The following is a 21527-nucleotide window of genomic DNA, read 5'->3' as shown; positions in this document are numbered from 1 at the left end:
AGTGACCCCAGGGACAGGCAGGAAAAGGCAGACAGTGCAACCTTGGCTCTGCCCAGAGGCCTCAGCACCAGCCTACCTTATTGGGGAAATTAAACCAGTATGGATAAATAGGTATCAAAGAGCTCAGTGGATCAAAAATAAGCTGAGAAGTCTGAAAAGGAAACGCTGGAGATTGTGCCTCAAGCCTCAGGAGATGCTGTCCCAGCTCCTGAGAAAACATATGACGGAAAGAAGCATAAACTGCTTGCTTTGAAGCTGCCTTGGCAGGGTGATTTTTAGTGCGTGGATTCTCATTTAACAATTATCTTTTTAGTTTTGTAAAAAGCTTTTTTACTACTAAGAGCTAATCACAGAGCATTTTACACTAGCCAGGCACAGGGTCAATCCTCAGTGACAAGAGAATGCCCAGCAGTAAGGCAACAGGGGCTTTAACAGAAGGAAAGAGAGTATTTGGGAATCGACCCTCTCCCTTCATGAAAAATACCCAAAAGCACATGACATCCAAGCATGGGCTGGGTGCCACTGCTCCCAGGCCAGCACCAGTGGGGCTCCTGGGATGGCCCAGGTCCCAGCGGGACCTGAAGTTTATTTAGGAGGGAAATCAGCATATCAGCATAATTCAGTAGCCAAGCCCAAGACAGCCCATGGGTGGACAGAGAAGAGGAAGGAGTAGCACCAGCACCGAGTCACTTCCATCACATGTCACACCAAATCCACTCATAATCACATTCAGTTCATCTTTTCTACTTCCCACCTCTTCAGTTGGGATCCAGACCCGTGACCACATTTTCCACCATGTAACAGGCAGAATTTCTCAGGGAGTTGCAAAAGGCCCCAGAAACAGGTCACTGCAGCAATATCCAGCATCCCACTCACTCCTTCAAGCCATGGATCAGCTCCAATTCCCTCCCTTACACTGGTGCTGCAACCAGAGCGCAGCCTGGTGCTCAGGGTACAGCAGCACCCCACGAGCCCTGACTCTCTCCCTTTCACCCAATTCAGGCAATGAGAGAAAAACAGATCCCAATCTCCATCTTTTCACCCCAAAACAGGGCACTGAACATACACACACGTGCCAGGCGAGGAACGAACGGCTCATGCTTCAAACCAGCAGAACCAGCGCAAGAGATTTTCATGTAAAGAGAGAAGAAGAATAGCTCAGCTGTGACAACATATCAACAACAGCTAAATTTAGCAGGTTATTTTCAGAGATCCAGATGCTGGGTAAATACAACCTTATTATTTCATGCAGGGGCAAAAGTTCAGCAGAGTCCCTCATGCTTCTTTTCTCTATTATTTCACCACGTCCAGTCACAGAGGCCCACTTTTGAAATCCCATAATGCCATCACTGCCTGGCTGCATGAAGGAAGCTGTGAGCACAATCCCCATCTCTCAGCAGTCAGAGGAGGCCACTGCTTAATGACATTTGCAGAGTGTGCTCCCCATCCTACCTCTGGAGAGGCCCGATGCTGCTAGCGTCAGGAATTGATTTGGAGGATGAAGTTTTCACGTGATGGCTGGTCTGCGAGCGTTTCCTTTTAGCTTTGTCCAGAACAATACAAGGGAAGTGAATGTAGGAGGGGAAGCAGAGGGTTAGGAAATCCATGAGAGCCTGGCCCTGGTGGGCACAGCTCCAGCAGGATGGCTTGGGGCTGGGGACCCCATAGCCATGCGAGCTGGGGCTCTGCTGCTGGTCAGGGTAATGAGTGCCATGGCAGGGACACAGGCTACCTGCTTATGCCACAGGATGGGAGGACTCAGACCGGGCTCTTTCCCCCGGGTAGCACACCACATAGTTTGGGCTGGTCAATCAAAGTTCTGGGCCATTTGCCTTCAATCCAAACTGAGCCAGTGACTGCCTATGGAGGTGGCTATCTGTGATGACCGTTCACTGTCTTCCTCAGCACTCGATTCTGGCTCAAGCGCCAGCAATGTCCCCCCAGACCGAGTCCCTGCATGCTCCTGCTGAAAGGTTGCCCCTGAGACAGTGAAATCCAAGTTGTTTTCCACCACTGCTGCCGAGGGAGCTGAGCGCAGCATGCCCATCTATTTTAATGACAGTGGGAAGCAGCAGTGGGTTTGTACAGTCGGCATTCAAGGAAGGGACGACGGCAGCACAGCCTTGGCTCCCAGATGCTCACAGGCAGGGATGGGGCCTGGGAATCAGGAATGAGCGTGGCTGCACTTTGGGAAGCAGCTCGGGGAGTTTGCTGTGTGTGCTGGGAGAGCAGCAGTGCTGTATGCGGGGTCAGGGACAGCTCCAGAAAGCAATGGAAGAGCTACAGGAGACACGTTCCCAACCGTTCCCAGGACAAACGCAGAAGCAGCTCAACCCTGCCTCATGCTGTTGTCTCCAGAGCTTGGGTTCTCTTGGCCAGAAAATCATCAGGGAAGGGACACAGAGTCTCCTGAGACCATCATCTGAATGCTTCCTTAAGTGACCCCATTTGTCCGAGCACCTTCTGGGGACTATCAGCTCAGAGGGCAGCAAAGCAACTGCACCAGCCTCTTCTCAGAGCTCTAAAAACCCCAGCAGAGGGTATGAACTGACTTCAGGCTTGCTCCAAGTCCATGAAAGGGAGAGCTTCAGCCATGCCCCCACTGGGCACCATGCTGCTGCAGGATGCAGTGATGCCACAACGGCTCCAGATGGTGCATAGAATCCAGGGGACAAATCCTTTGGTATGACACCATAGCTGCTCCTGTATGTGAGGGCTCCAGCCCTCAGATCCCTCCACAAACATGACACTGTGGTGGCTGAGCATCCCTCCAGCAGCATAGAGCTTGTCAGGGTGAGATGTGGACGTGTCCAGGAAGGTGTTGGCTGGGTTTGTCGTGAATGCTGCTGAGACTTGGATTTTACAGGCAGTTTTACCCAAAGGAAAATACCCTAGAAATATTCTTGCCCCCAAAGTCCTAGCCACAGATGTGTTCTGTAGGAGTCTTCTCTGCCCCTTCCCTTACCCGGGGCTCTTTAACCCTTCTTAACAAGCTCTTGATATTCATGTTCTTAATCTCTCCTGTGAAAGGGCAAGAAAGACCACCCAGGATTACCTCTGGAGCTCCATTCACAAAGCCCCTTTTGTTGTCCAGAGCTTTCCTTGCTCCTGGGCTCTTGCTCCCCTGGGTTTAGGCTCACCTAACCCTTATGTGGATGGAAAACAAGAGGCCAGGTCATTGCCCTCCAGTTAGTGGAACTGCTGGGAGATCCCCAGGCACATCCCATGGACTCCCTGTAGGGTGGTGTTTCTCTCCCTGCAAAAAGCCTCCCTTGCACCAACCACTGAAATGATTTTTACCCATCTTGCCCATGAGCTGGACCATGCTTGGCAGTGGGGCTGTTTCCCTGGGATGGAACACGAGGCCAAAGTGAGATCAGAGCATTCCTTCACAGTCAGCAAAGCAGCAGCCAGGATCAGAACACTATTTCAGACAGTTCTGGCAGCAGGGACCTGTTCTTAGAACAAGCAGCTGGCCATGCCCCATCTAGGAGCCTATAACCCCATGATCACCATTCCCGAGGGGCACACCTCCTCCTCCTCCAGCCCACCACCAGCTTCTGGCCTCCCCAGCCCTCATGACCCCCTCAATGGCAGAGTGGCTCTGACCCCTAACCTCTCCCCCTGCCTTTGCAGAGGGACAGTTTGGGCAGAAGCAGCCCATGAACATGCACACAAGAACCGTGGCTCAGTCAGAGCTGCACCGCGATTCCCTCCTGCCTGGCTGTCACTGGCAAGACATCTCAATCACACACAGCTGAGGGGCTGCAAGCTGGGGGCGACCCTCCTTCCTGTGGCACAGCAGCTTCAAGTCTGTGGAGGTCCTATGAGCTTGTCTGCAAAGCACAAAGTCGTTCACCATAAGGAAGAGAGGGATCGAAAAGGAAACAGAAAGGAGCAGAGCTGCTGCCAGTCTGTGCTGGTTGATGGGCACAGCTACAGCAGCACACACACACCAAGAGGGGACTTGTGCCTCTTTGCAGGGGGGGACTCTATGCACACAGTGGCAGGATGTCACTGGTGATAACTGCAACACGTGGCCAAGCCACGCTTGCAGCCAGGGTGGGGAAAGGATGGAGCAAAGGATGGGGGGAAGGAGGGGCTGGACATGTCTTGGGGTCCCTCCTGTACTGCTGGGGCTCAGCCTGGCTGGCACTGCCTCATGCTGGTTGCCTTTGCTACCCCTTTGAACAATACAGTTGGGGGGACATCATACTGCTGGCAGAAGAAATCAGCAGCTCAGCAAGAGGAGGGTACTTGTAATCTCTGCCCATCCCACAGCAAGGGCATTCTTGCCCCAAAAACATTGTCACAGCTTACCTGCATCTTTTTTATCTTCTAGCAAAGTGAAGCGCTGTGAAAAGAAAGATAAGAGAAATCATTTTGTTATCTTTGTGATTGTCATGCTCATGGACTCCTACTGCTTGTTTGAGCTCAGGCCCCAGTTCAGCCCCCCTCTTTGCCAGGAAAGGAGCTGGGACCAGCGCTGCCTGCTCCAGCTCTGAGCACAAGCATTGCTCTAGCAAAGGCTTGTCCCAAATGCATCAGCCCCACTGGCTTTAAACCACCAAGCCAAACACAGCCCAGAGCACTGGGCAAGCACGGTGTGCCCAGCACGTGCCCAACACTGTGGCTCACAGCCCGCTGGAAGCCATCAGAGGAGCAGCAGTAGCCAGGACCAGGGGCTCTGCATCCATAGTGCAGACAACAGAGCCAGGGAAAAAGGGATGTCTGGAGAGTCTGGCCTTTCTGCTTGACAAGGATGCTGCAAAATTGCTAGAGAGGAGACAGCGAGGGAGGCAAGAGCTGACAGATCCACAGCAAGGGATCAAACCAGCAAGGGAACCAGGCTGAGGTCCCCCTGAACACATCCCTTGGTACCTCTGTGGCTGCACAGATGGCAGTGGAGATGTCCACATTTTAATTGCATTAGTAGGTCTGGAGGCAGAGCGTACAATGGTAGCTGCAGGCACGGAAAGCCGACAATAAAGAAAGGAAGAGAACAATAAAGGAAAGCTGAAAGCAGGCTGGACTGTAGCTCCCCAAGTCTCTCCACTGGCACAACACACGGGATGGGGAAGGGGCCACCAGCACCATGCACAGGGTCTGATCCTTATCTATGGCTGGAATTCTGCAGGGATAAAGCAAGGGGATTTACAGACAGCAGAGCATGGAGGTGGAGAAGCAGGAGGGACCCAGCACTGCCTGGATCCTGTGGTGAGCACAGAGCACAGGAAACTCCCAGGTCCCTCTCCAGGCACAGGCAACCCCCCCCCCCCCCCCCCCAGTGCATCCCGGCCCCACTGAGCAGGGCCAGAGGTGCTGGAGAGGCTCACTGCAGGAATGCAGTGCGCTGCTGAGCCGGCCTTTCCCACGGGCCACCCGGGACCCCTCTTCCTGCCAGAGCCGCAGGGGCGGGGATGACCCAGGTGGAGATGGGTTTAACCATCTCCCTGCTGCTGGGCTTCTCATGGCAGCGCCTGCCCAAGAGATGCCCATCAGCGGGGCCGAAGCTCTCAGCCTCACAGCGTGCCTGTGTTTGCAGTGGGAAGGTCACCATGGTCCACTAGCGCATTTGGTACTGATGAATGTGTTGCACTGCAGGGAAGCCCTGGGAGCTGCTGCATGCTCAGCTCTCTCCTCCTCAGGGAGAGCCTGCACGGATGCCCAGGCCCTGATCTGGCAGTGTGTGGGCAGCTGGAGAGCGTCAGAGCTGAAAGCATTTGGACAGGGAGATGATCACTGGGATGTGATCATGTCTGTTATCACAAGCTCTGCAGCCGTCAGTCAGCTTTGCAGCTGGCACGTGTAGCAGATGCCCATAGAGTGGGTGATGAGGTAGGGCTGCTCTCCCAGGCCATGGCAAGGGCAGGGAAAGCTGGTCCTGGTGCTAAGGCAGCTCTGGGGAGCCTCCTCTCCCTGGCTGTCATGTCCTGGCCCTAGCACCTTCTTTTTTCCCCACAAATTTTTCCACCAGCCACAGCTCTATTTCATTTAACCCAGAAAGCGTTAATCCCACAGGCAGAGCCGGGCACATTTCTCCCTCTTCAAGAGATTCCTTTGCTGTTCATGATGAGTAACTGAGCAACACCGGCTCAGGGAGGAAAGCAGGAAACCAGGCAGAAGCCTCAGCCCCACATGAGGCCATCAGTGCTTGCCAAGCAGAAGGGTGATGTCCCCATGCCTTCAGCCTCCCAGCACCTGGCTGACACCAAAGCCCTTATCATGGGCCCATGCACAGGTCCCTGGACATGACTCCTTAGTGCCCAGGAGTGACAATGGGGAGAAAGAGCCCCAGAACCAAGGAAAAAAATTTACTCCCAGACCCATAAACAACTTTTCCCCGTGCTCAGGCGCCACACTGCTCCAGGCAGCCTGCAAAGCGTTCCTTAGGCAAGAAGGAGACACAAATACTGGCATAATCAGTAAAACCGGTGGGTGTTGGGAAGGTGTCCTCAAACAGTGAGATGGGCCAGGAATGCACCAGGGTGAGAGAAGCCCTGCGCACTGCCTGGGGCCACAGCCAGAGGAGCAGCTGCTGCCGGGGGAGCTGGGGACAGTGAGGACAGGAGCCACCTTCTCCCACCCATGCCACTGGGGCCACCGGAGCCTTTGACGGGCTCGAGGTGATGGTGCCATTATCTACTGGTTGCTTTCAACTTTGCTGGAGTCCATGGCAGTAGGGCCCTTTGGTAGCTGCAGCACTGCAAGAGGGGATGTGGGACCCGGCTTCCATCTCTGCACCACCTTGAGTACAATGGCGATGACAACACACAGCTCACAGGGACAAGGAGGGTTAACAAGGACGTGTTAAGCTCTCTGGAGACAGCAGGGACAAGACAGCTACTAATATTATTAATGAATTTCACAAATGTCATTTTTAGACTCAACTATTTTGAGCTATCCATTGAAGCCCCGGGGGAACAGTGCGCATTCCGCATTCATTTCACCACGGCAGATCCACTCGCTTGACGCAGCTTGGTGAACAGCACTGGTTGTAAAGGGATTTTACTGCTTTTTCCAATCCAAAGCTCTTGAAATCCATGCTGACAATACCTCCAAAACCTACCCAGCACACCTACCACCTCACAGTACAGGCTGTGGTACAATAAATCAAACAAACAGGCAGCCAGAGAGGGAGTTGCATGTTATTAAGGCAACAGATGAGGAATTAAACCCAAATGAAAAATACCAGATGCCATGAGAACCACTGCTGCAGGAAATTAAAAACTCAAGGCCTCCAGTCTCACTGTTCCTTTGTCATCCCACTTCCAGCTGCCACAGGTCGGCAAAGCCAAACGTGTCCCCATTGCCATGCCCTGATGTGCACAGGGGTCCTCAGCCCAGGCATGGGCAGACCGTGCTGGGGGGTGATAGTGCACGCACACGCACACACACACACAAAGCCCACTGACTGCCCTGTTCACCAGTGCCACATCCATTATGCCCATGCTGCCTGCGTTCAGCCGAGCACAGCACCCTACGTGCCCTGGCTATGGGACGTGGGTACTTGGCTGATGCTGACCAACACACCCGCATGCAGCCCCTTCGCAATGAACCTTTCACATGCGTGTGGGGCACCGGCATGACATCCCTCCAGAGCAGATGTCAAGCACCATGAGCAAGCCCCAGCCCTGCTAAAAACGCCTCCCTCGCCACCCCTTGACAGCTTCTCCTGAAACTGGGAGGGTGTCAGAAGGACACACTATTAAACAGACAATCCCTTACCTTGGCTCTTTTGAAGCAAGCCCAGAAGAAATCCAGCAATGGCATGATGGACCGGGTGGGGGGGCAGGCATGGAGCCCCCCTAGACCGCAGTGTAAGCCCTGGGGAGGGCCCCCCCCGGCACCCCCATGGCTGCTGCCTGCGGCAGACAGCGCCGGGCAGAGCCCCAGTGCGGGCAGGAGCTCGGTACAGGCAGGGAGGACGGAGGGAGGAGGCAGCGCTGCCTGCGGAGGCGGGCCAGCGATTCAAACCCTGCACCGTTATTCAGTTGGTTGCGAACAGGCTTGGACGGCGACTGAAATTCCCTGAAGATTGCGAGTTTTAAACAGCTCCAGGCTTTCCTTCCTGCCTTGAAGACACTGAGCAGCGCTCCCCTCCTCGGTTCCCAGGCAGCGGGAAGGAGAAAGGGGAAAGAAACACCCCCTAGAGCAGAATAACTGTGAGTTTGGCCGTCAAAGGCACATGTAGGACATTGGAAACCCAAACCCCAGACAGTTTGGATTTCTGCTACAGTCCCTGCTCCAGCTCACCAGCAGCGGTCACAGATGCAATCGAGAGGGCTCCCAACGCTCTCACCTCTGAGGGACAAGCTGTGCCCACATAATCACATCGCTCTGCCTCCTCTGCCGCCAGCCTCATCCCAGAGCTGCGGGCAATCCTTCAGTGGGACCCCAGCAGAGAGAAAAAGAGGGGAAAAACACCCCTAGTCATCAGATGTGGCCCAGCCATTCACTCCAACTCCATTCACAGCTCCTTATCTTCCTTCCACAAACATTAGTGCAAGCTTAGCATTTGCTCACAAGAAGGACCATAATAAAAGGCAATGCCACGAACTTTTGTGCAAGCCATTGGATGCGCAGGCCCACAGTCCTCCAGGCTAGAAGCCTTCCCTCAGGCACACAAGAAAACCTCATCAACTGATCATTTATGTGATTATTTCAGAATAAGCAATGGCAAATTGATCAGCAACCACGCTCCCACAGGACACTTGATGGATGCCCAGCAAGCCAGCAGCACTGCTCCTGCCTACCCCGTGTGTCCCGGGGGATGATCCTTCCCACACAAAGCCCAGGGCCCCTTCAGGTGGGTGACATGTAGGAATGCAGTGGCTCTGCCCCAGGACAAGGTGCCATTTGTAGTGTGATACCCCAGCAGCTGGTGCATGCGGCAGCTGAGCCCGCTGCCAAATGTCAGCAAGGACAGACCACGACACAGTGCTGGGCCCCCCAAAGCAGCACTGGTGTCTAAGCATAACACTGCTGCTGTCCTGGGGCCGCCTCTGCCACATTTCCCTGTCTGCCCCAGTGCCAGGGAAGGCAGGAACAGCAGGGAGATGAGCAGAGTGAGCAAAGCACTAAGGGGACAGGGTGGGCAGGACCCTGGTCAGTAGCAGTGTAAGCACAGGACACCGCAGGGATGCGGTGCCTCTCCCAAGCCACCTCCACTGCTGAGCCAAAGGAGCACACTCGCATACCAAATCTCCAATAGAGGGGGATCAGCGCCAGCCTCACTGGTGCTCTCTGCAGCAAAGCAGAGAGAGCAGTCACAGCTCGAGGGACAAGGCAAGGACAGGAGTGTGGAAGACCATGACACAGCAGAGCTGGAGAAGCTGCACCCGCGTGGAGATGATGGTGTCAGGCACCGCCACCCCTGCAGCATCCTGCACTCGGGCCCGTGGATCCACAGGACAGCAGCGGCCCGGCCCCAGCAGCAGCACGCAGGCGGCGTCCGTCCCGGCGCCGGCTCCAGCTGCCTCCTTCCATCTCCCCCTCACTCATTCCTCAGAGAGTTTTGGCACCGCTCCTGGGCTTGGCACCAGCCGCAGCTCCTCCACCGTGTCCCCTGCATTAGTGAGCCAGTGCAGTGGGGCTGGGGGCACCAAAGCACAGCACAAACTTTGTGAACCAGCCTCTTCTTGCCTCCTTTAAATGCCTGGGACCAGGAAGACAGTCTCACTTCTGTGGCACACGTGCCCGGGGTCACCTTTCCTAGCAAGCGTTTTACTCACAGGAGGGTGCACAGAGGAGTTAAGGCCAGATGCTGCTGACTGACAGTGAGCAACCCCCTCCATAAATCACTCACCACTGCCTTCAGGGCTGCATTTTTTTATTCCAAGGACTTGCAAATAATTCCCCTCCATGGACAGAGGCAGCTGGGATGAGTACCCATTTCCAGATGTCCCCATTCACCAAACACTGCTACCATCATGTTGAAGCTGCCACCTCAAGGCATTGCCACTGCAGGATCCTGGCAGAAAATCCTCCCAGTCACTGCCACTGCTGGTTCTCAATGCAGAAGTGCAGGCATTTCCCTTGGAGCAGGACAGAGCTGGCTGTGGAGCCCCAGGAAGTGTGCAAGGGCACATGTGTGTGCATGAGGCAGAGCATACCCAGATCTCCTGCCCTCAGCCTGGTTTGGTGCGGGAGACACGCTCCTTCCTTGCCACCTTTGCCAGGGATGGGATGCTCTGAAGGCAGCTTTCACCAGAGGGACTGTGCATAGGAAGCACATGAGGTGCAATCAGACCTCCACAGGGGGATCACAAAAGACTGATGGAGATGGGTCTGTCCTGACAGAACTGGGGAAGTTGTTGTGGAAAAGGAGCAGCCCCACAGCTTTAACTACAGCTGTACCAGAAAGGCGCCACCAGAGAAACTACCCCACCAGCACCTTGCTTCATGGCTCACTCCGGCAGCATTCAGTCCTTCTCCCACTTCCTCCAGAAGCAAAAAAATCCCAAAGTTAATGCAAATAGAAGAAAGCTGTCTCCTTCCCAGGGCCTGGGAGACAAACCACAGAGACATCTACATACTTGTGTAGCTTCTTCCTATCCAGTCATCCCAAAAGCATTCAAGTAATTTTAAATCTAGGATCCTTCTTCAGCAGACCAGGATACCATCCTCTGTAAGAAGAGGTCCTGGGGACTGGATCCACTCTGGAGTGGCTGACACACATGCCAACTGGGTATTTATGCCAAGTGATGGCAGAACACAGGTTCCACTGCTGCATTTGTCTCTTCCCAACATTTCTAACATACCTGCTCCACAGACATTTACAGGAAAAATAAAAGCAATTTCTATTAATTCCTTCCCTCTTTCTGTCTATAATACCTATCGCTATCACTTTCAGACTTACATGAGAACCCATCTTAAACTTGAGTTAATTTTAAAAGGCTGATTCTAAGGCAAAATCCCCACTGTACACACTCACTGACAGCTCTCCACATGGGGAGTGCCAGCGCTGCCCCATCTGCTGCCCTGGAGATGGGACAGACACCAGCCTGACCCAGCACTACGACAAACATCGTGCTTTCTCTGTAAGTCATGGGACAGGGCTGGTATTTTGGAGGACAGGTACAGCCTCTTCTCACAACATATCATGCCCCAGAGGATCCCATGTCACCTCCCCAAATGCCTGTGGCTGGGTGCTATTCCTGTCCCATTGATGAGCTATTGCTGTCACGGCGGTCACTCAGTGGCACTGGGCAGTTAATAACAGCTAAAAGCTGGCAGATGACATCAGCACAGGCAAAAGAACCCACCAATACTGCTGGTACCAACCCTGAGGGCTGGCCCCACTTCTGCTGGAAAACATGGGGCTCCTGAAGAGGTGCAAGCAGGGGGCAAGCTGCGCCTTGCCAGGGAGTAGCCCCTGCCAGCCATTAGCATGCAGTGATTTTCCACTTGCTGCTGTGTGCAGGCATTTCCCTGAGGTCAGGAAGGGAGCAGCTACTGCAGAGCAGGCGCTTGCTCTATTAGCATAGCGGGAACAGAGACCCTTTTCTTTCAATAATGCTGAATTGCTGGGCGGGTGCTGCCGGGGCTGGGGCTGTGACACCCTGTGGGTGGCCAGGGAGAAAGCCATAGGGAAGATGTAGAAACCTGCTGCCCACAGGAAATGGTACCAAAGAGGCTGCAGGGACAGTGGCTTTCCAAGGATGGGATTAACCTCCTTCGCTCAAGCAGCCCTCCCATGCCCACATGGTGCTCACCCCTGGGAGGTCTGGCAATGGCACCCCACACCAGGGCTCGGGCTGTGATGCCATTACCAAGGATGGATCTTGGTGCTGGGCTCCAGCCAATGGTCTCTGCTGGGCTTTGTGCCCTGCATTTGAGGAGGCACCAAGCACCACGCAAAGCCTACTGAAGTACACGAATGTCGAAGACATTCCCCAACCTCCCGCTGTCCCACAGCTGCCCCATGCCTGCCTGTCACCACTGCTTTTCCCTTTGGAAGTTTCTCGTAAAAAATAATCCAATCTCCAATAGTGCATTAGGGAACATGAGATAACTTAAGATCTGCACTACTGTTTTTCTTTGAGAGTCTAAACTGCTCGGGTTTGATTTTGAAAACAAACCATTCAAACAGAAGTCATCATCTCTTGAAATGGGTATCTGATTCTGTCACTTGTAACAGGGCTCCTGGCCTTTGCTGCTCAACCGGACGTTGCCAAACATCTGCCTGGCAGCATCCCTGGCTGGGACCCACAGCTGTACCACACATCCACCCTGGGGAGCAGGTCAGCCCTGGAACAGGGCACTGGGAATGTTGCTGGTGATCAGGGAGAGACCAGCTTTGACCAATGCAGGCTCGATTACAAAAGACACCACCCAATGCGATGAGCCTTAACACACGTACTCGCACAAAGACGCTATTTAATGATAAAGGAGAGTTATTTCCAGCAGGGCAGTTGCTGCTTCTACTTTGAGGCACGACAGACAAGCTATGAATATACCATCAGGCTGGTGCTGTGACCAGGACGTGGGGAAATGCCCCGGCCCTTGCCTCTGGGACACCCACTCCCAATGCCTGTGGCATTCCTGTCCAGCTAATGCTTCACCTTTCAACACCAATTACATTTTTCCCTAACCCAGATGCACACTGGACTCCCTCACACGACCCAAGGGCCCCTTGCCTTATCCACAGCTCCAAGAAGCTCCCCTATCCTTTCCAGCCCCCTCGGAGGTCCTGGCAAAGGCTGAACCAGTGCATTTCCCTCCAAAGGATGGTCTGTTTTGTGAATACCAGTGAATGCGGTTACAAGTACCGATTTGTTTAGCAAACATACAAAAGACAAATAAACTTCTCAGGTAATTAGTCCTCACAGACTCACAAAACTCCTCAATGTCACTAAACAAAGAGATGAAATCACCGACAACATTAGTCAGGGATGTTTCTGTGGAATTTCTGCTGCACAAGCAGGGCTGAGCTCTTGCAAAACCTCCAGCAAAGTTGCTGCAGTTCTCATATCGACATCTTGAAAATGAAAAGAAATACAAAATGGGCTGCATTTTTACATATGAAAGAGTGGCATAAGCTGAATGCTCAAAAAGCAGCCTTCCCTTCCCACGGGAATATCGCTGAGCTACAAGAGCCTGGCTGGGACACTAATCCCATGCCACGAAGGCAGGCGCCAGACCAGCACGAGGAATTGCGAGCATCTCTTATTATTAGCAAGAGCAGGGAGTCTCCTATGGCAAATGTATAGGAAAGCAAAGAGCTGTGCTATTAACAGCTAGGGGCACGGCCTGACTGTCCCAGGGTGGATGGAGAGAGCCTCAAGGGCCCGTGTTCTCCCAAAACCACAGCTGGTTTAGCAGGCAGCTGCTTGGAAGCTCTTCCCCTTCATAGCAGCCTCTCCTGCCTGCACTGTGCAGAAAAGCAGATCAAACCCCTCCTGCCAAAGCTGAATCCTGTCCAGGAGCAGCACGGGATCATAGAACGGTTAGGGTTGGAAAGGATCTTAAGATCATCTAGTTCCAACCCTCTGCCGTAGGTAGGGACACCTTGCACTAAACCATGTCACCCAAGACTCTGTCCAACCTGGCCTTGAACACTGCCAGGGATGGAGCATTCACAGCTTCCCTGGGCAGCCTGTGCCAGTGCCTCACCACCCTCACAGTAAAGAAATTCTTCCTTATATCTGGTCTAAACTTCCCCTGTTTCAGTTTGAACCCATCACCCCTTGTCCTGTCACTACTGTCCCTGATGAAGAGTCCCTCTCCAGCATGGGAAGGGCTGGCAATGCAGAAATGCACATACATACATATAGAGGTGAGAACTGGTTGGATATAAGGGGCATGCTCCTACTGGTGCCCAGCTACCTGTCCTCAACAGCCAACATGCTCAGCAGCTAAAAAGTAAAAATCACCACAGGCAACAGAGACACATGAGTCTGTCAGGCTTGCCCTATTAAATGCCATTTAATAGGCTACATTTGACCTCCTCATGTATTTTTGCACACAAGTTCTAGTGACAACTGTTGTCTGGGGGAGATCCCAACCCTAATTCTGGCCTAGGTTTGGGATTAATTAACAAGACAGAGGAATCTCCATCAGGCGCAGTGCTCTGCTCCCTGCAAGCAAGGGCAGGTCTTTGCAAGTTTAACCCTGCAAGACAAATGTGCACATGGCCTCCTCTCACTTGCACGGCGTTAGACAATTCACATACTGAGTTCTCCACACTCGAATTCAGAGGCAAACCCTGTCCAGCACAGCTTCTCCCTGCTTGTGGGAGACAGGAGCCAAATTCCCTAATGGCTTCAAGCATTAAGGTGTGCATCTCTGGGATGCAGGTGGGAGCATGAAGGTGACAGTACCCAAAGGCAAGCCAGCCTGTGCCCACTTTGGCTTACAGGGCTCCACTGTCACTCTCCAGCACTCTGGGGTCTCTGGAGGGTTGCCATCACAAGACAAGGGCTGTGCCTGACCCACAGCCTGGCCAAGCAAAGCTTGCTGAGGTGAGAGGACCACAGTGCAAAGCCTTGCAGCCAGAGACACAAAAGAGGCCTAGAGAAGTTGTCCTAAAGAGCCCAGGTTTGCTGCAGCAGCTGCAGTCAAACCCCACCAGAGCTGGGCTGATCCTGCAAGCATCCCAACAGCAGAACACATCAAAGCTGAGAGGGTCCCAGAAGAGAAGGCAGCCAGGTCAGACAAGCACTAAGGAGGGCAGTGGCACCAGCATGGTGCTCTTCCCATTCAGGGGCATCGTAGAAGACATTTAAAACAAAGGAGCACCAGGCAGAACTTCTCTTGGCACCCTTTCAGTCAAAATCATTGCCACAACGATGGCCTTTCTTTAGGCCATTGACTGCATAAGGAAAGACACTTCTTGCTCAGGGACAGCAAATGCCTGTCCCCTGCCCACAGGCTCTGCAGCCCCAGGGGTGCTTCCAGGGCTGGAGGGGAGCCACACATGCTGCTGCAAACCTCCTTTGGGGGTGCCAGGAAAACTCAGGCAGCTTCAGAAAACCCTTTGTGCCAACCCTTGCACGCACAAAAGCATTATTATTTGACAGCAAATTCTTTCCTTCCCCCAGCTCCCCACAGTCACAGGGGCTGCCAGGCTGGTCCTGGCAACAGCCTCCTGTCCTCAGCCCATGCTGAAGGGCTGAGCTGGAGTAATGTGTTCCCCGCTCCAAAGTGAATCAACAGTACAAGAGGAAAAGCGAAGGAAGCAAAGATTAAACGAGCAGGATGTATGTCCTGACAGCTTAGGGAAGGAGCTGGCCGTGCTACTCCAGGCAGAAAGCATAGAGCCTACATGGTTGCCTGCCCATCTGCCAGCCAGGGAGAGGACTCCAGGAGCTGTAGCAACACAGACTTGCTTCTTGGGTCCAAACTCACCCACTTGGAAACATCCAAACCCAAACTTTCATAGTGTACAAGTCCCCTAAAGCACAACATCAGAACAAAAGCACTTGTCCTTCCTTTCCAAATTACAAAGATGCCTGAGGTGGTTGAGCCTGAGCCTACTTCTAGGAGCCAGCAACCTCTGCCCCATCTCTGCACTCACCAGGTCCCCATCCCAATGCCTGTTACACCAGGACACATCAGACTGCCCTCACACTGAGCGCAGGGCTGCGCCATCTCAGGCTTCTGTTGTGGCTGCTGTGAAGAATCCAGAAGCCCTGAGAAAGAGAGGCAGCAACCCCATCCCAGCTCTTAGCAGTGTCTTTTTTTTGCTAAGGGAGGACTGAATTACAGGGAGAGGCAGGTTTTAAATCAGTGCATGGCATAAATAATTGCACCATCTGTTTATGATCCTGAGACAGCAAAACAAAATGCCAGAATAAGACTTGAGAAGAACCAGAAAATGCAATCCAAGTAAAAACCAGCAGTTCCTGCAGAGCTCTGGTACTTACCCTCTTCCTTTTTCTTGTAGAAACTAATGAGCTCATCACAGACTCCTGCCTTGCATCAGGCAGCATCAGCAACAGGGGGAGAAGCACTGAGATACGTGTTAAGCTTCAGCCTGTGTGGGCTTAAGCAGTTTATAGGGACCCCTGGGACCATGCAAGGGACCATAGCCTTGTGCCAGTCAGGTGGAGAAGCAGCAGGTCTAGGTCAGGATCTGTTAAATCTAACTTTAAATCTAATTACCCTGAAGATTTTCATCTGAAGCACCTGTCTTGCTTAAGCAAAGAATGAAGCAGGGCACATACATACATACACACATACACTTATTTCAATGGCTCGCTGCTCCTCTCATCCACCCCACAAGGGTGAGTAGAAATCTGGTTCCTATTTGGGTAGAAACCCCCCAGGGCATAAGACTAATTGTTAAGGGGTACAAAGTCAACTTCATGCACTGAATGGCACTTCACCAGCCCGAAGCAGGAGTTAAGGGTATAGAGAAGACAAAGACACCCAATATCTGCCAGAGCATCCCAGCCTCAGGACCAGCTGCTCTGAAGTGCCTTGGCTCTGGTTGTGAATACACCTGAAACACAGATGCGCTTACCAGCCGGCTGAACCATGTGTTCATTTCCCCAGGAGGCAGAAAGAAGGCATTGATCTCATCTTCCTCCCAGTCCAGGATGTCCTGGTGTTTCTCCAGGAGAGACCACACTGCATCTGTTTCACCATGCTCAAGCACATGCCTATGCCTTCTCTGAGGATGTTCAAAGGCCAACACTTCACTGCCTAAAAAATGATTCTTGCCTGTGACATTCCCTCTGTGCCCTGCACAATCCTCTGTGAGGCTGATAAATCTTGCATGGTGCTTTGTTCTGGGGAAAGACTGACCCTGGGAGGAGTCATCTGTCAGTGCACAGTCAGGCTCATCCTCGGGACTGCGTGCAGTGCTCCAGACAGAAGAAGCCACAGACACCTTCCTCATCTTCCTTGTCAACTGAAGAGCCTCAGGTCAGAAACTCATCCCACCAGCCTGGAGATGCGGGTGGCTTTGCTCAGCGTTCAGCACTTCTCGTCTCCACTGCCCATGCACAGAAACCACCATTACAGAAGGGAAAACTGGCAATGACTTCTTAGCAAGAGCAACACAGAAGACAACATTTATTTTTCTTTTCCCCATTTTCCTTTAAGTTCCATTTGTTTAGAAAGGGATGTAATGGTTCTTACTCCAGGTATGCACCTGCTTTACTCACTGGAGCATGTAGATCCTGCTCCATTCATTTCTGAGGTTGCAGCGTGCTGTAAAACTCAGCGAGCCTAACCTTCAGTCAGGTCAAGAGGTGGTTTAAAATACCTCATACACACTGCAACACTGATCAGCTATAGCTGCCCATCCTGTAGCAGTTCCCTGTATGTCATTCACTAACACACCTCCTACAAAAGATGCTTGCTATCTGTGCAATCACACTGTGACCACTACTCAGCCTTTCCCCCACTTTGTTTTGTATTAATTTCTCTCTTAAAATGGAGAAGTTCTTTTATGCTTTCAGAACCTGCGCTTCACATCATGCCCTTCCCACTGCCAGCAACATAGCACTGGGGAAAGCGGAAGGCTTTGGAGGGGTCTTGTTGAGATATGATGCATGCAGGTGCTGTCTGAAGGTTTGTTTCAAGCAGGGCAGGAGTTGCTGTCTCAGGCCTCTCAGGAGAAGCATGTGCAGGAGGAGTTCAGCAGAGACAAACGGTGATCTGTCCATCTCCTGCCACCTGGGCATGACAGCAGCACTGGGAGAACTCATCTTCCTGCTATGGCAAGAACAGAGCATCAGGATGGCAGGAGTCTGCCTCACTGTCCCTGCAGTTCCTATTGACTTTCGGCTCCCTCACTTCAGACTACAACACAAACAGCAGCTTACCAAACACGCTGAACAGAACCACTCCTGCTCACTTTCCTGGGTGAGTGAATCACTTTGAACTCTGAAATGTGGGCCAAGGATGACAAGGTTCAAGGAAAATGATCAAGATGGAAATAATTAAGCTATCCTTCCCACATTGGCAAGCGCAGGTTTTTATAGCTTTATATTCTCACTAGAAGTGAGAACAGAATCCAGGTTAAATCTTTACTCCCATCTCTCAGGGACCCATTCCCTGCCATGCACATGCCAAGCCCTGAGCAGCACAGGCATCAACCCTGGGGCAAGGTGACAGCAGAGCAATGCAGTGACTCTCACATCCGTCAACACTGGCAACCCCGCATGTGCCAGCTCCTTGCCACACTGTACCTTCAGGGATGTTACCTTCCACTGAGATCACCCTGCTCTGTGCAGCACGTCCTGTCCAGCTCCTCCTGCTCCTGCAAAGGGCTCTGGGGGTAGGGAGCACGTCAAAGAGCCAATCCTCCCTGCACACAGTAGAGTACAAGTGATGTGAGGGTTTAGCAATCTCCAGCTTCACTTCCAGGTCCCGCAGTCTGTCAAGAAAGCCAAAGGTCAGGAATCACGGGTTCACTGTACCAACAGTCAATGGGTTTGCTGCGTGAGTTACTCCCTGAAGTCACTGGGAAAGCGTTTCCTATGACTGTTACCTGCACCGTTCACTTGCCCTAACGCACAATCCAGCACACAGAATATTAGCCTTAAAAGATTAGCTGGGGGGAGGGAGGAGAGTTCAAGCTTTATCCAGATACAGCATCTCTCAAGGGACAAAAACAGAACAAACCCCATTTCTTTCATTTCATTTCTGGGCCATGAATTTGCATTTCAGAACATTTGGACCCATTAGTTGAGAAGAAAAAAAAAACAACAAAAAAACACACCAAACCAAAGAAACAGAGGGCAACATTCAGATTATCTGATTGATTGAAGAGTCCGATTAACAAATGGGATTTGTGACTTTAAATTGCTCACAATTCTTAAAGTTCACATTAAGAGCAAAGTAATTTTGTCTGTAGTAACTTTTCCCAAAAAAGTTAATTTTGACCAACAATAACGATATACAGTTTCCAGAAAATAAACCCAAACCACACAGGAAACACATTGCTTTAGCCAATGGCAAAATCTTAGTATTTTTCAGACTTTATTACTAGTCACTTGTGTTTAAGCTACACTCTTCTTTTTGCTAAGTGTCCTCCCCGTGGCACCAAGTCAGGATAGAGCAGGCAGGCTATGGAAGAGGAGGAGGAAGCCACAGTCCATCTGCTCAATAAGCATCAGCAATGGACAATGTGCAAACTGCTGATGAGCCAGGGTGGCCTCTCTCCAATTCTTTCAGGTGCAACAATTTTGCTTCCAAGAGCAAAGCTGAACAGATTGCAAAACACTGCTTCTGCAAAAAGGTCAAGCTTTTTGGCTCTTTTGAGCCCCTTGATAACATCTCTTTTACTAATGTGCAAGGCAAGCTACTCCGGTTACATCAACACCACACCAAAGCAAGACTATGGTAAAATTTGCTATGCAGTCATGTAAGACCAATTTTAAAATGCTAAGCTTTTAACAAGCCTTAATGTTTGTTCAGTATCCCATCCATCAATAACTTGAGCAAATGTAAAACAAACTGCATATCACTGAGGAATTGCTCTGTGACACGCAGAAGCATAAGAGGATGCTTCAGAGTGTAAATTCATTAATTGACTAATAGATAGAAACAATCCAGAAGGCTTTAGTGATTTCCTATCATAGTTCTAAATGGACTTACTCCCTTGTTGAAAGTAATCTTGCTCAGAATTGCAGAAGCGCTCCGTAAGAGGCAGACCACGCGGAGACCTCACAGCAGGAGCAGGCCAGGCACAGTGATGCGAGCCTCCTTGCACACTGGTGGGGGCTGAGGTCGGATGCTCAGAGCTCAGCTCTCCAGGCTCCTTGCTCTCTCTGAACAGGACCCGAAAAACAAGCTGCTGCAGCCCAGATCTCCTTCGGTGGAGCAGGAAAAGCCAAAGGGGGCAAAGTAAATCAGGAGCGACAAAGCCAAGCTGTAAGGGACTGCAAGGTCGTGCCGCCCTCTGGTGACCACAGGGACATTTTGACCTTCTCCAACAGAAGAAGAGAGGGCCATGGAGCATTATCCCTGTTCCTGCTGCCCCCAGCCCTAGCTCAGGCTCCCCAACTGCGGTGCCAGGCTGCTGCTGAGGAGTCTCTGCCGGTACACTACAGGAGCAAGGACATAATGTGAATTTCAGTACCGGTCGGGGATGGTTTCTAATTGCCATGCATTGATTAGGCCACCTTCCTACCAAGCCAGTGCCACTCTTTTAGCCATGCCTTATGTAGTCTCCTTGTATCTGAATCACAGAGTCCCAGTAAGCACCACTTGGGCAGACTTGTGTTGATGAGGTGGTTAAGGAAACCAGAGAGGGCTTGCCCACATAAACACCAATCTCAGGGTAAACCAGCACAGCTGCTCATTTCTCATAGCAAAGCCTATGACCAGACGGGACTACAGGCAAAATCAAAACATGAGCAAACTGATGCTTTGACTCAGCTTTGATGAGTTCTGGCATGTGCCCTGCTATGGGTAGGGGCCTGGGGAAGCTTTCCCCTCCACATCATTGCTGTTACCCATGCATAGCTTCCCTGGTAATTACCCAGGGCATGGGTAACGAGTGTGGTCTCATCCTTGCAGAATCTTTCTGCACTTGGTCATCTCTGTTGTGGACCTGTAACAAGAAATTCAAGGCCGTTCATTACCTCTACAGAGTTGAAGAGCGCTGATCCCCTATAGCAATGGCTCAGCGTACCCACACCAAATCCTTGCTCCAGTCCTTGCACCAAGAAAACATCAGCATGACTGGCTAGAACATGTGAGCAGCACTGACATGTATGTGTAATAGCAGTGACACTCTTCTAGCAGAGGTGGGAAAAATGATTTGTACCTCACCGGGGTGCTTCCACCAACATCTTATCTCAGAGATGCAGACACACAAATCAAATGTCTAAAGCATTCCATCAGCAAAGGAGAATTCAGCTGTGAAAAAAACATCTTTTAATATGCTCCAAACTCACAGGCTGTATAAAAAGCCTTTCTCTGAGTGCTAGCAGGATTCCTATAGTGAGGTTCCATTGGCTTAGGGTACTGCCTCCCACCCGTGCAGCCAGGTCTGGGGAGATCCCATGGACCAACACTCTGCCACCATGGTCAGCCACAAGTACAGTGTGCACAGTACTTTAAATTCGCACATCAGATTGCCCATGCGCCTTTTGGTGTTTTAATTTATAAGTTTTGAAGTTAAATTAATTTTCTTTTCACTGGTATTAAATGGATCAAAATTAAATTCAGATTCAAACACACAGAACAACTTCAGCTGATAAACAGCATTAAAGTAATATCTTAGTAGGAAAGAAAGCCTGGTTTATGCATCCGAAAATCTGCTTTCTCTACAGAAAAGTTAAGACACTTCATTAAAGGCAGGACATCTTCTTTTCCCCTTACCATTTTTCCCTCGGCTGGCCTTCAGCAAGGAAGAAGAGACTCTTTCCCTTTTGAAAGCTTTTTTGCACCTTTTCAAACCAGATTAAAACATGCTGCTGTTAGCAGGATTACTCACCTGCACGTGTTCATGGTGTGCATGCTACAGAGCAGGCTTAACAAGCTGACGCAGCACTCAACCAACAAGAGCTTGCAGGGAATAGCATTATTTTAAAGGACTACCACTGGCATTTATTCTAGGCAGC

At 51.6% G+C, this 21527-nt stretch overlaps 1 protein-coding gene across 1 annotated transcript in view; it reads right to left on the bottom strand.

The window, feature by feature from the left end:
• Positions 1 to 8089, bottom strand: part of STARD8 (StAR related lipid transfer domain containing 8) — a 55792-nt gene extending 47703 nt beyond the window's left edge. Inside the window, exons 1-2 of the mRNA XM_061445585.1 lie at positions 7729 to 8089; positions 4321 to 4354 (exon numbers count right to left, since the gene is read on the bottom strand). Coding sequence (XP_061301569.1) covers positions 4321 to 4354; positions 7729 to 7773 — 79 coding nt within the window. The 5' untranslated portion in view covers positions 7774 to 8089. The remainder of the gene's footprint in view (positions 1 to 4320; positions 4355 to 7728) is intronic.
• Between the last annotated feature and the right edge of the window lie 13438 nt (positions 8090 to 21527).

This window comes from Pezoporus flaviventris, unplaced genomic scaffold (genome assembly GCF_033815535.1).
Source record: "Pezoporus flaviventris isolate CSIRO_AGI_PZ_B2104156 unplaced genomic scaffold, CSIRO_AGI_Pfla_v1 ptg000005l, whole genome shotgun sequence".
Lineage (NCBI taxonomy): Eukaryota > Metazoa > Chordata > Aves > Psittaciformes > Psittacidae > Pezoporus > Pezoporus flaviventris.
This window is presented reverse-complemented; position numbering and strand designations above follow the sequence as displayed.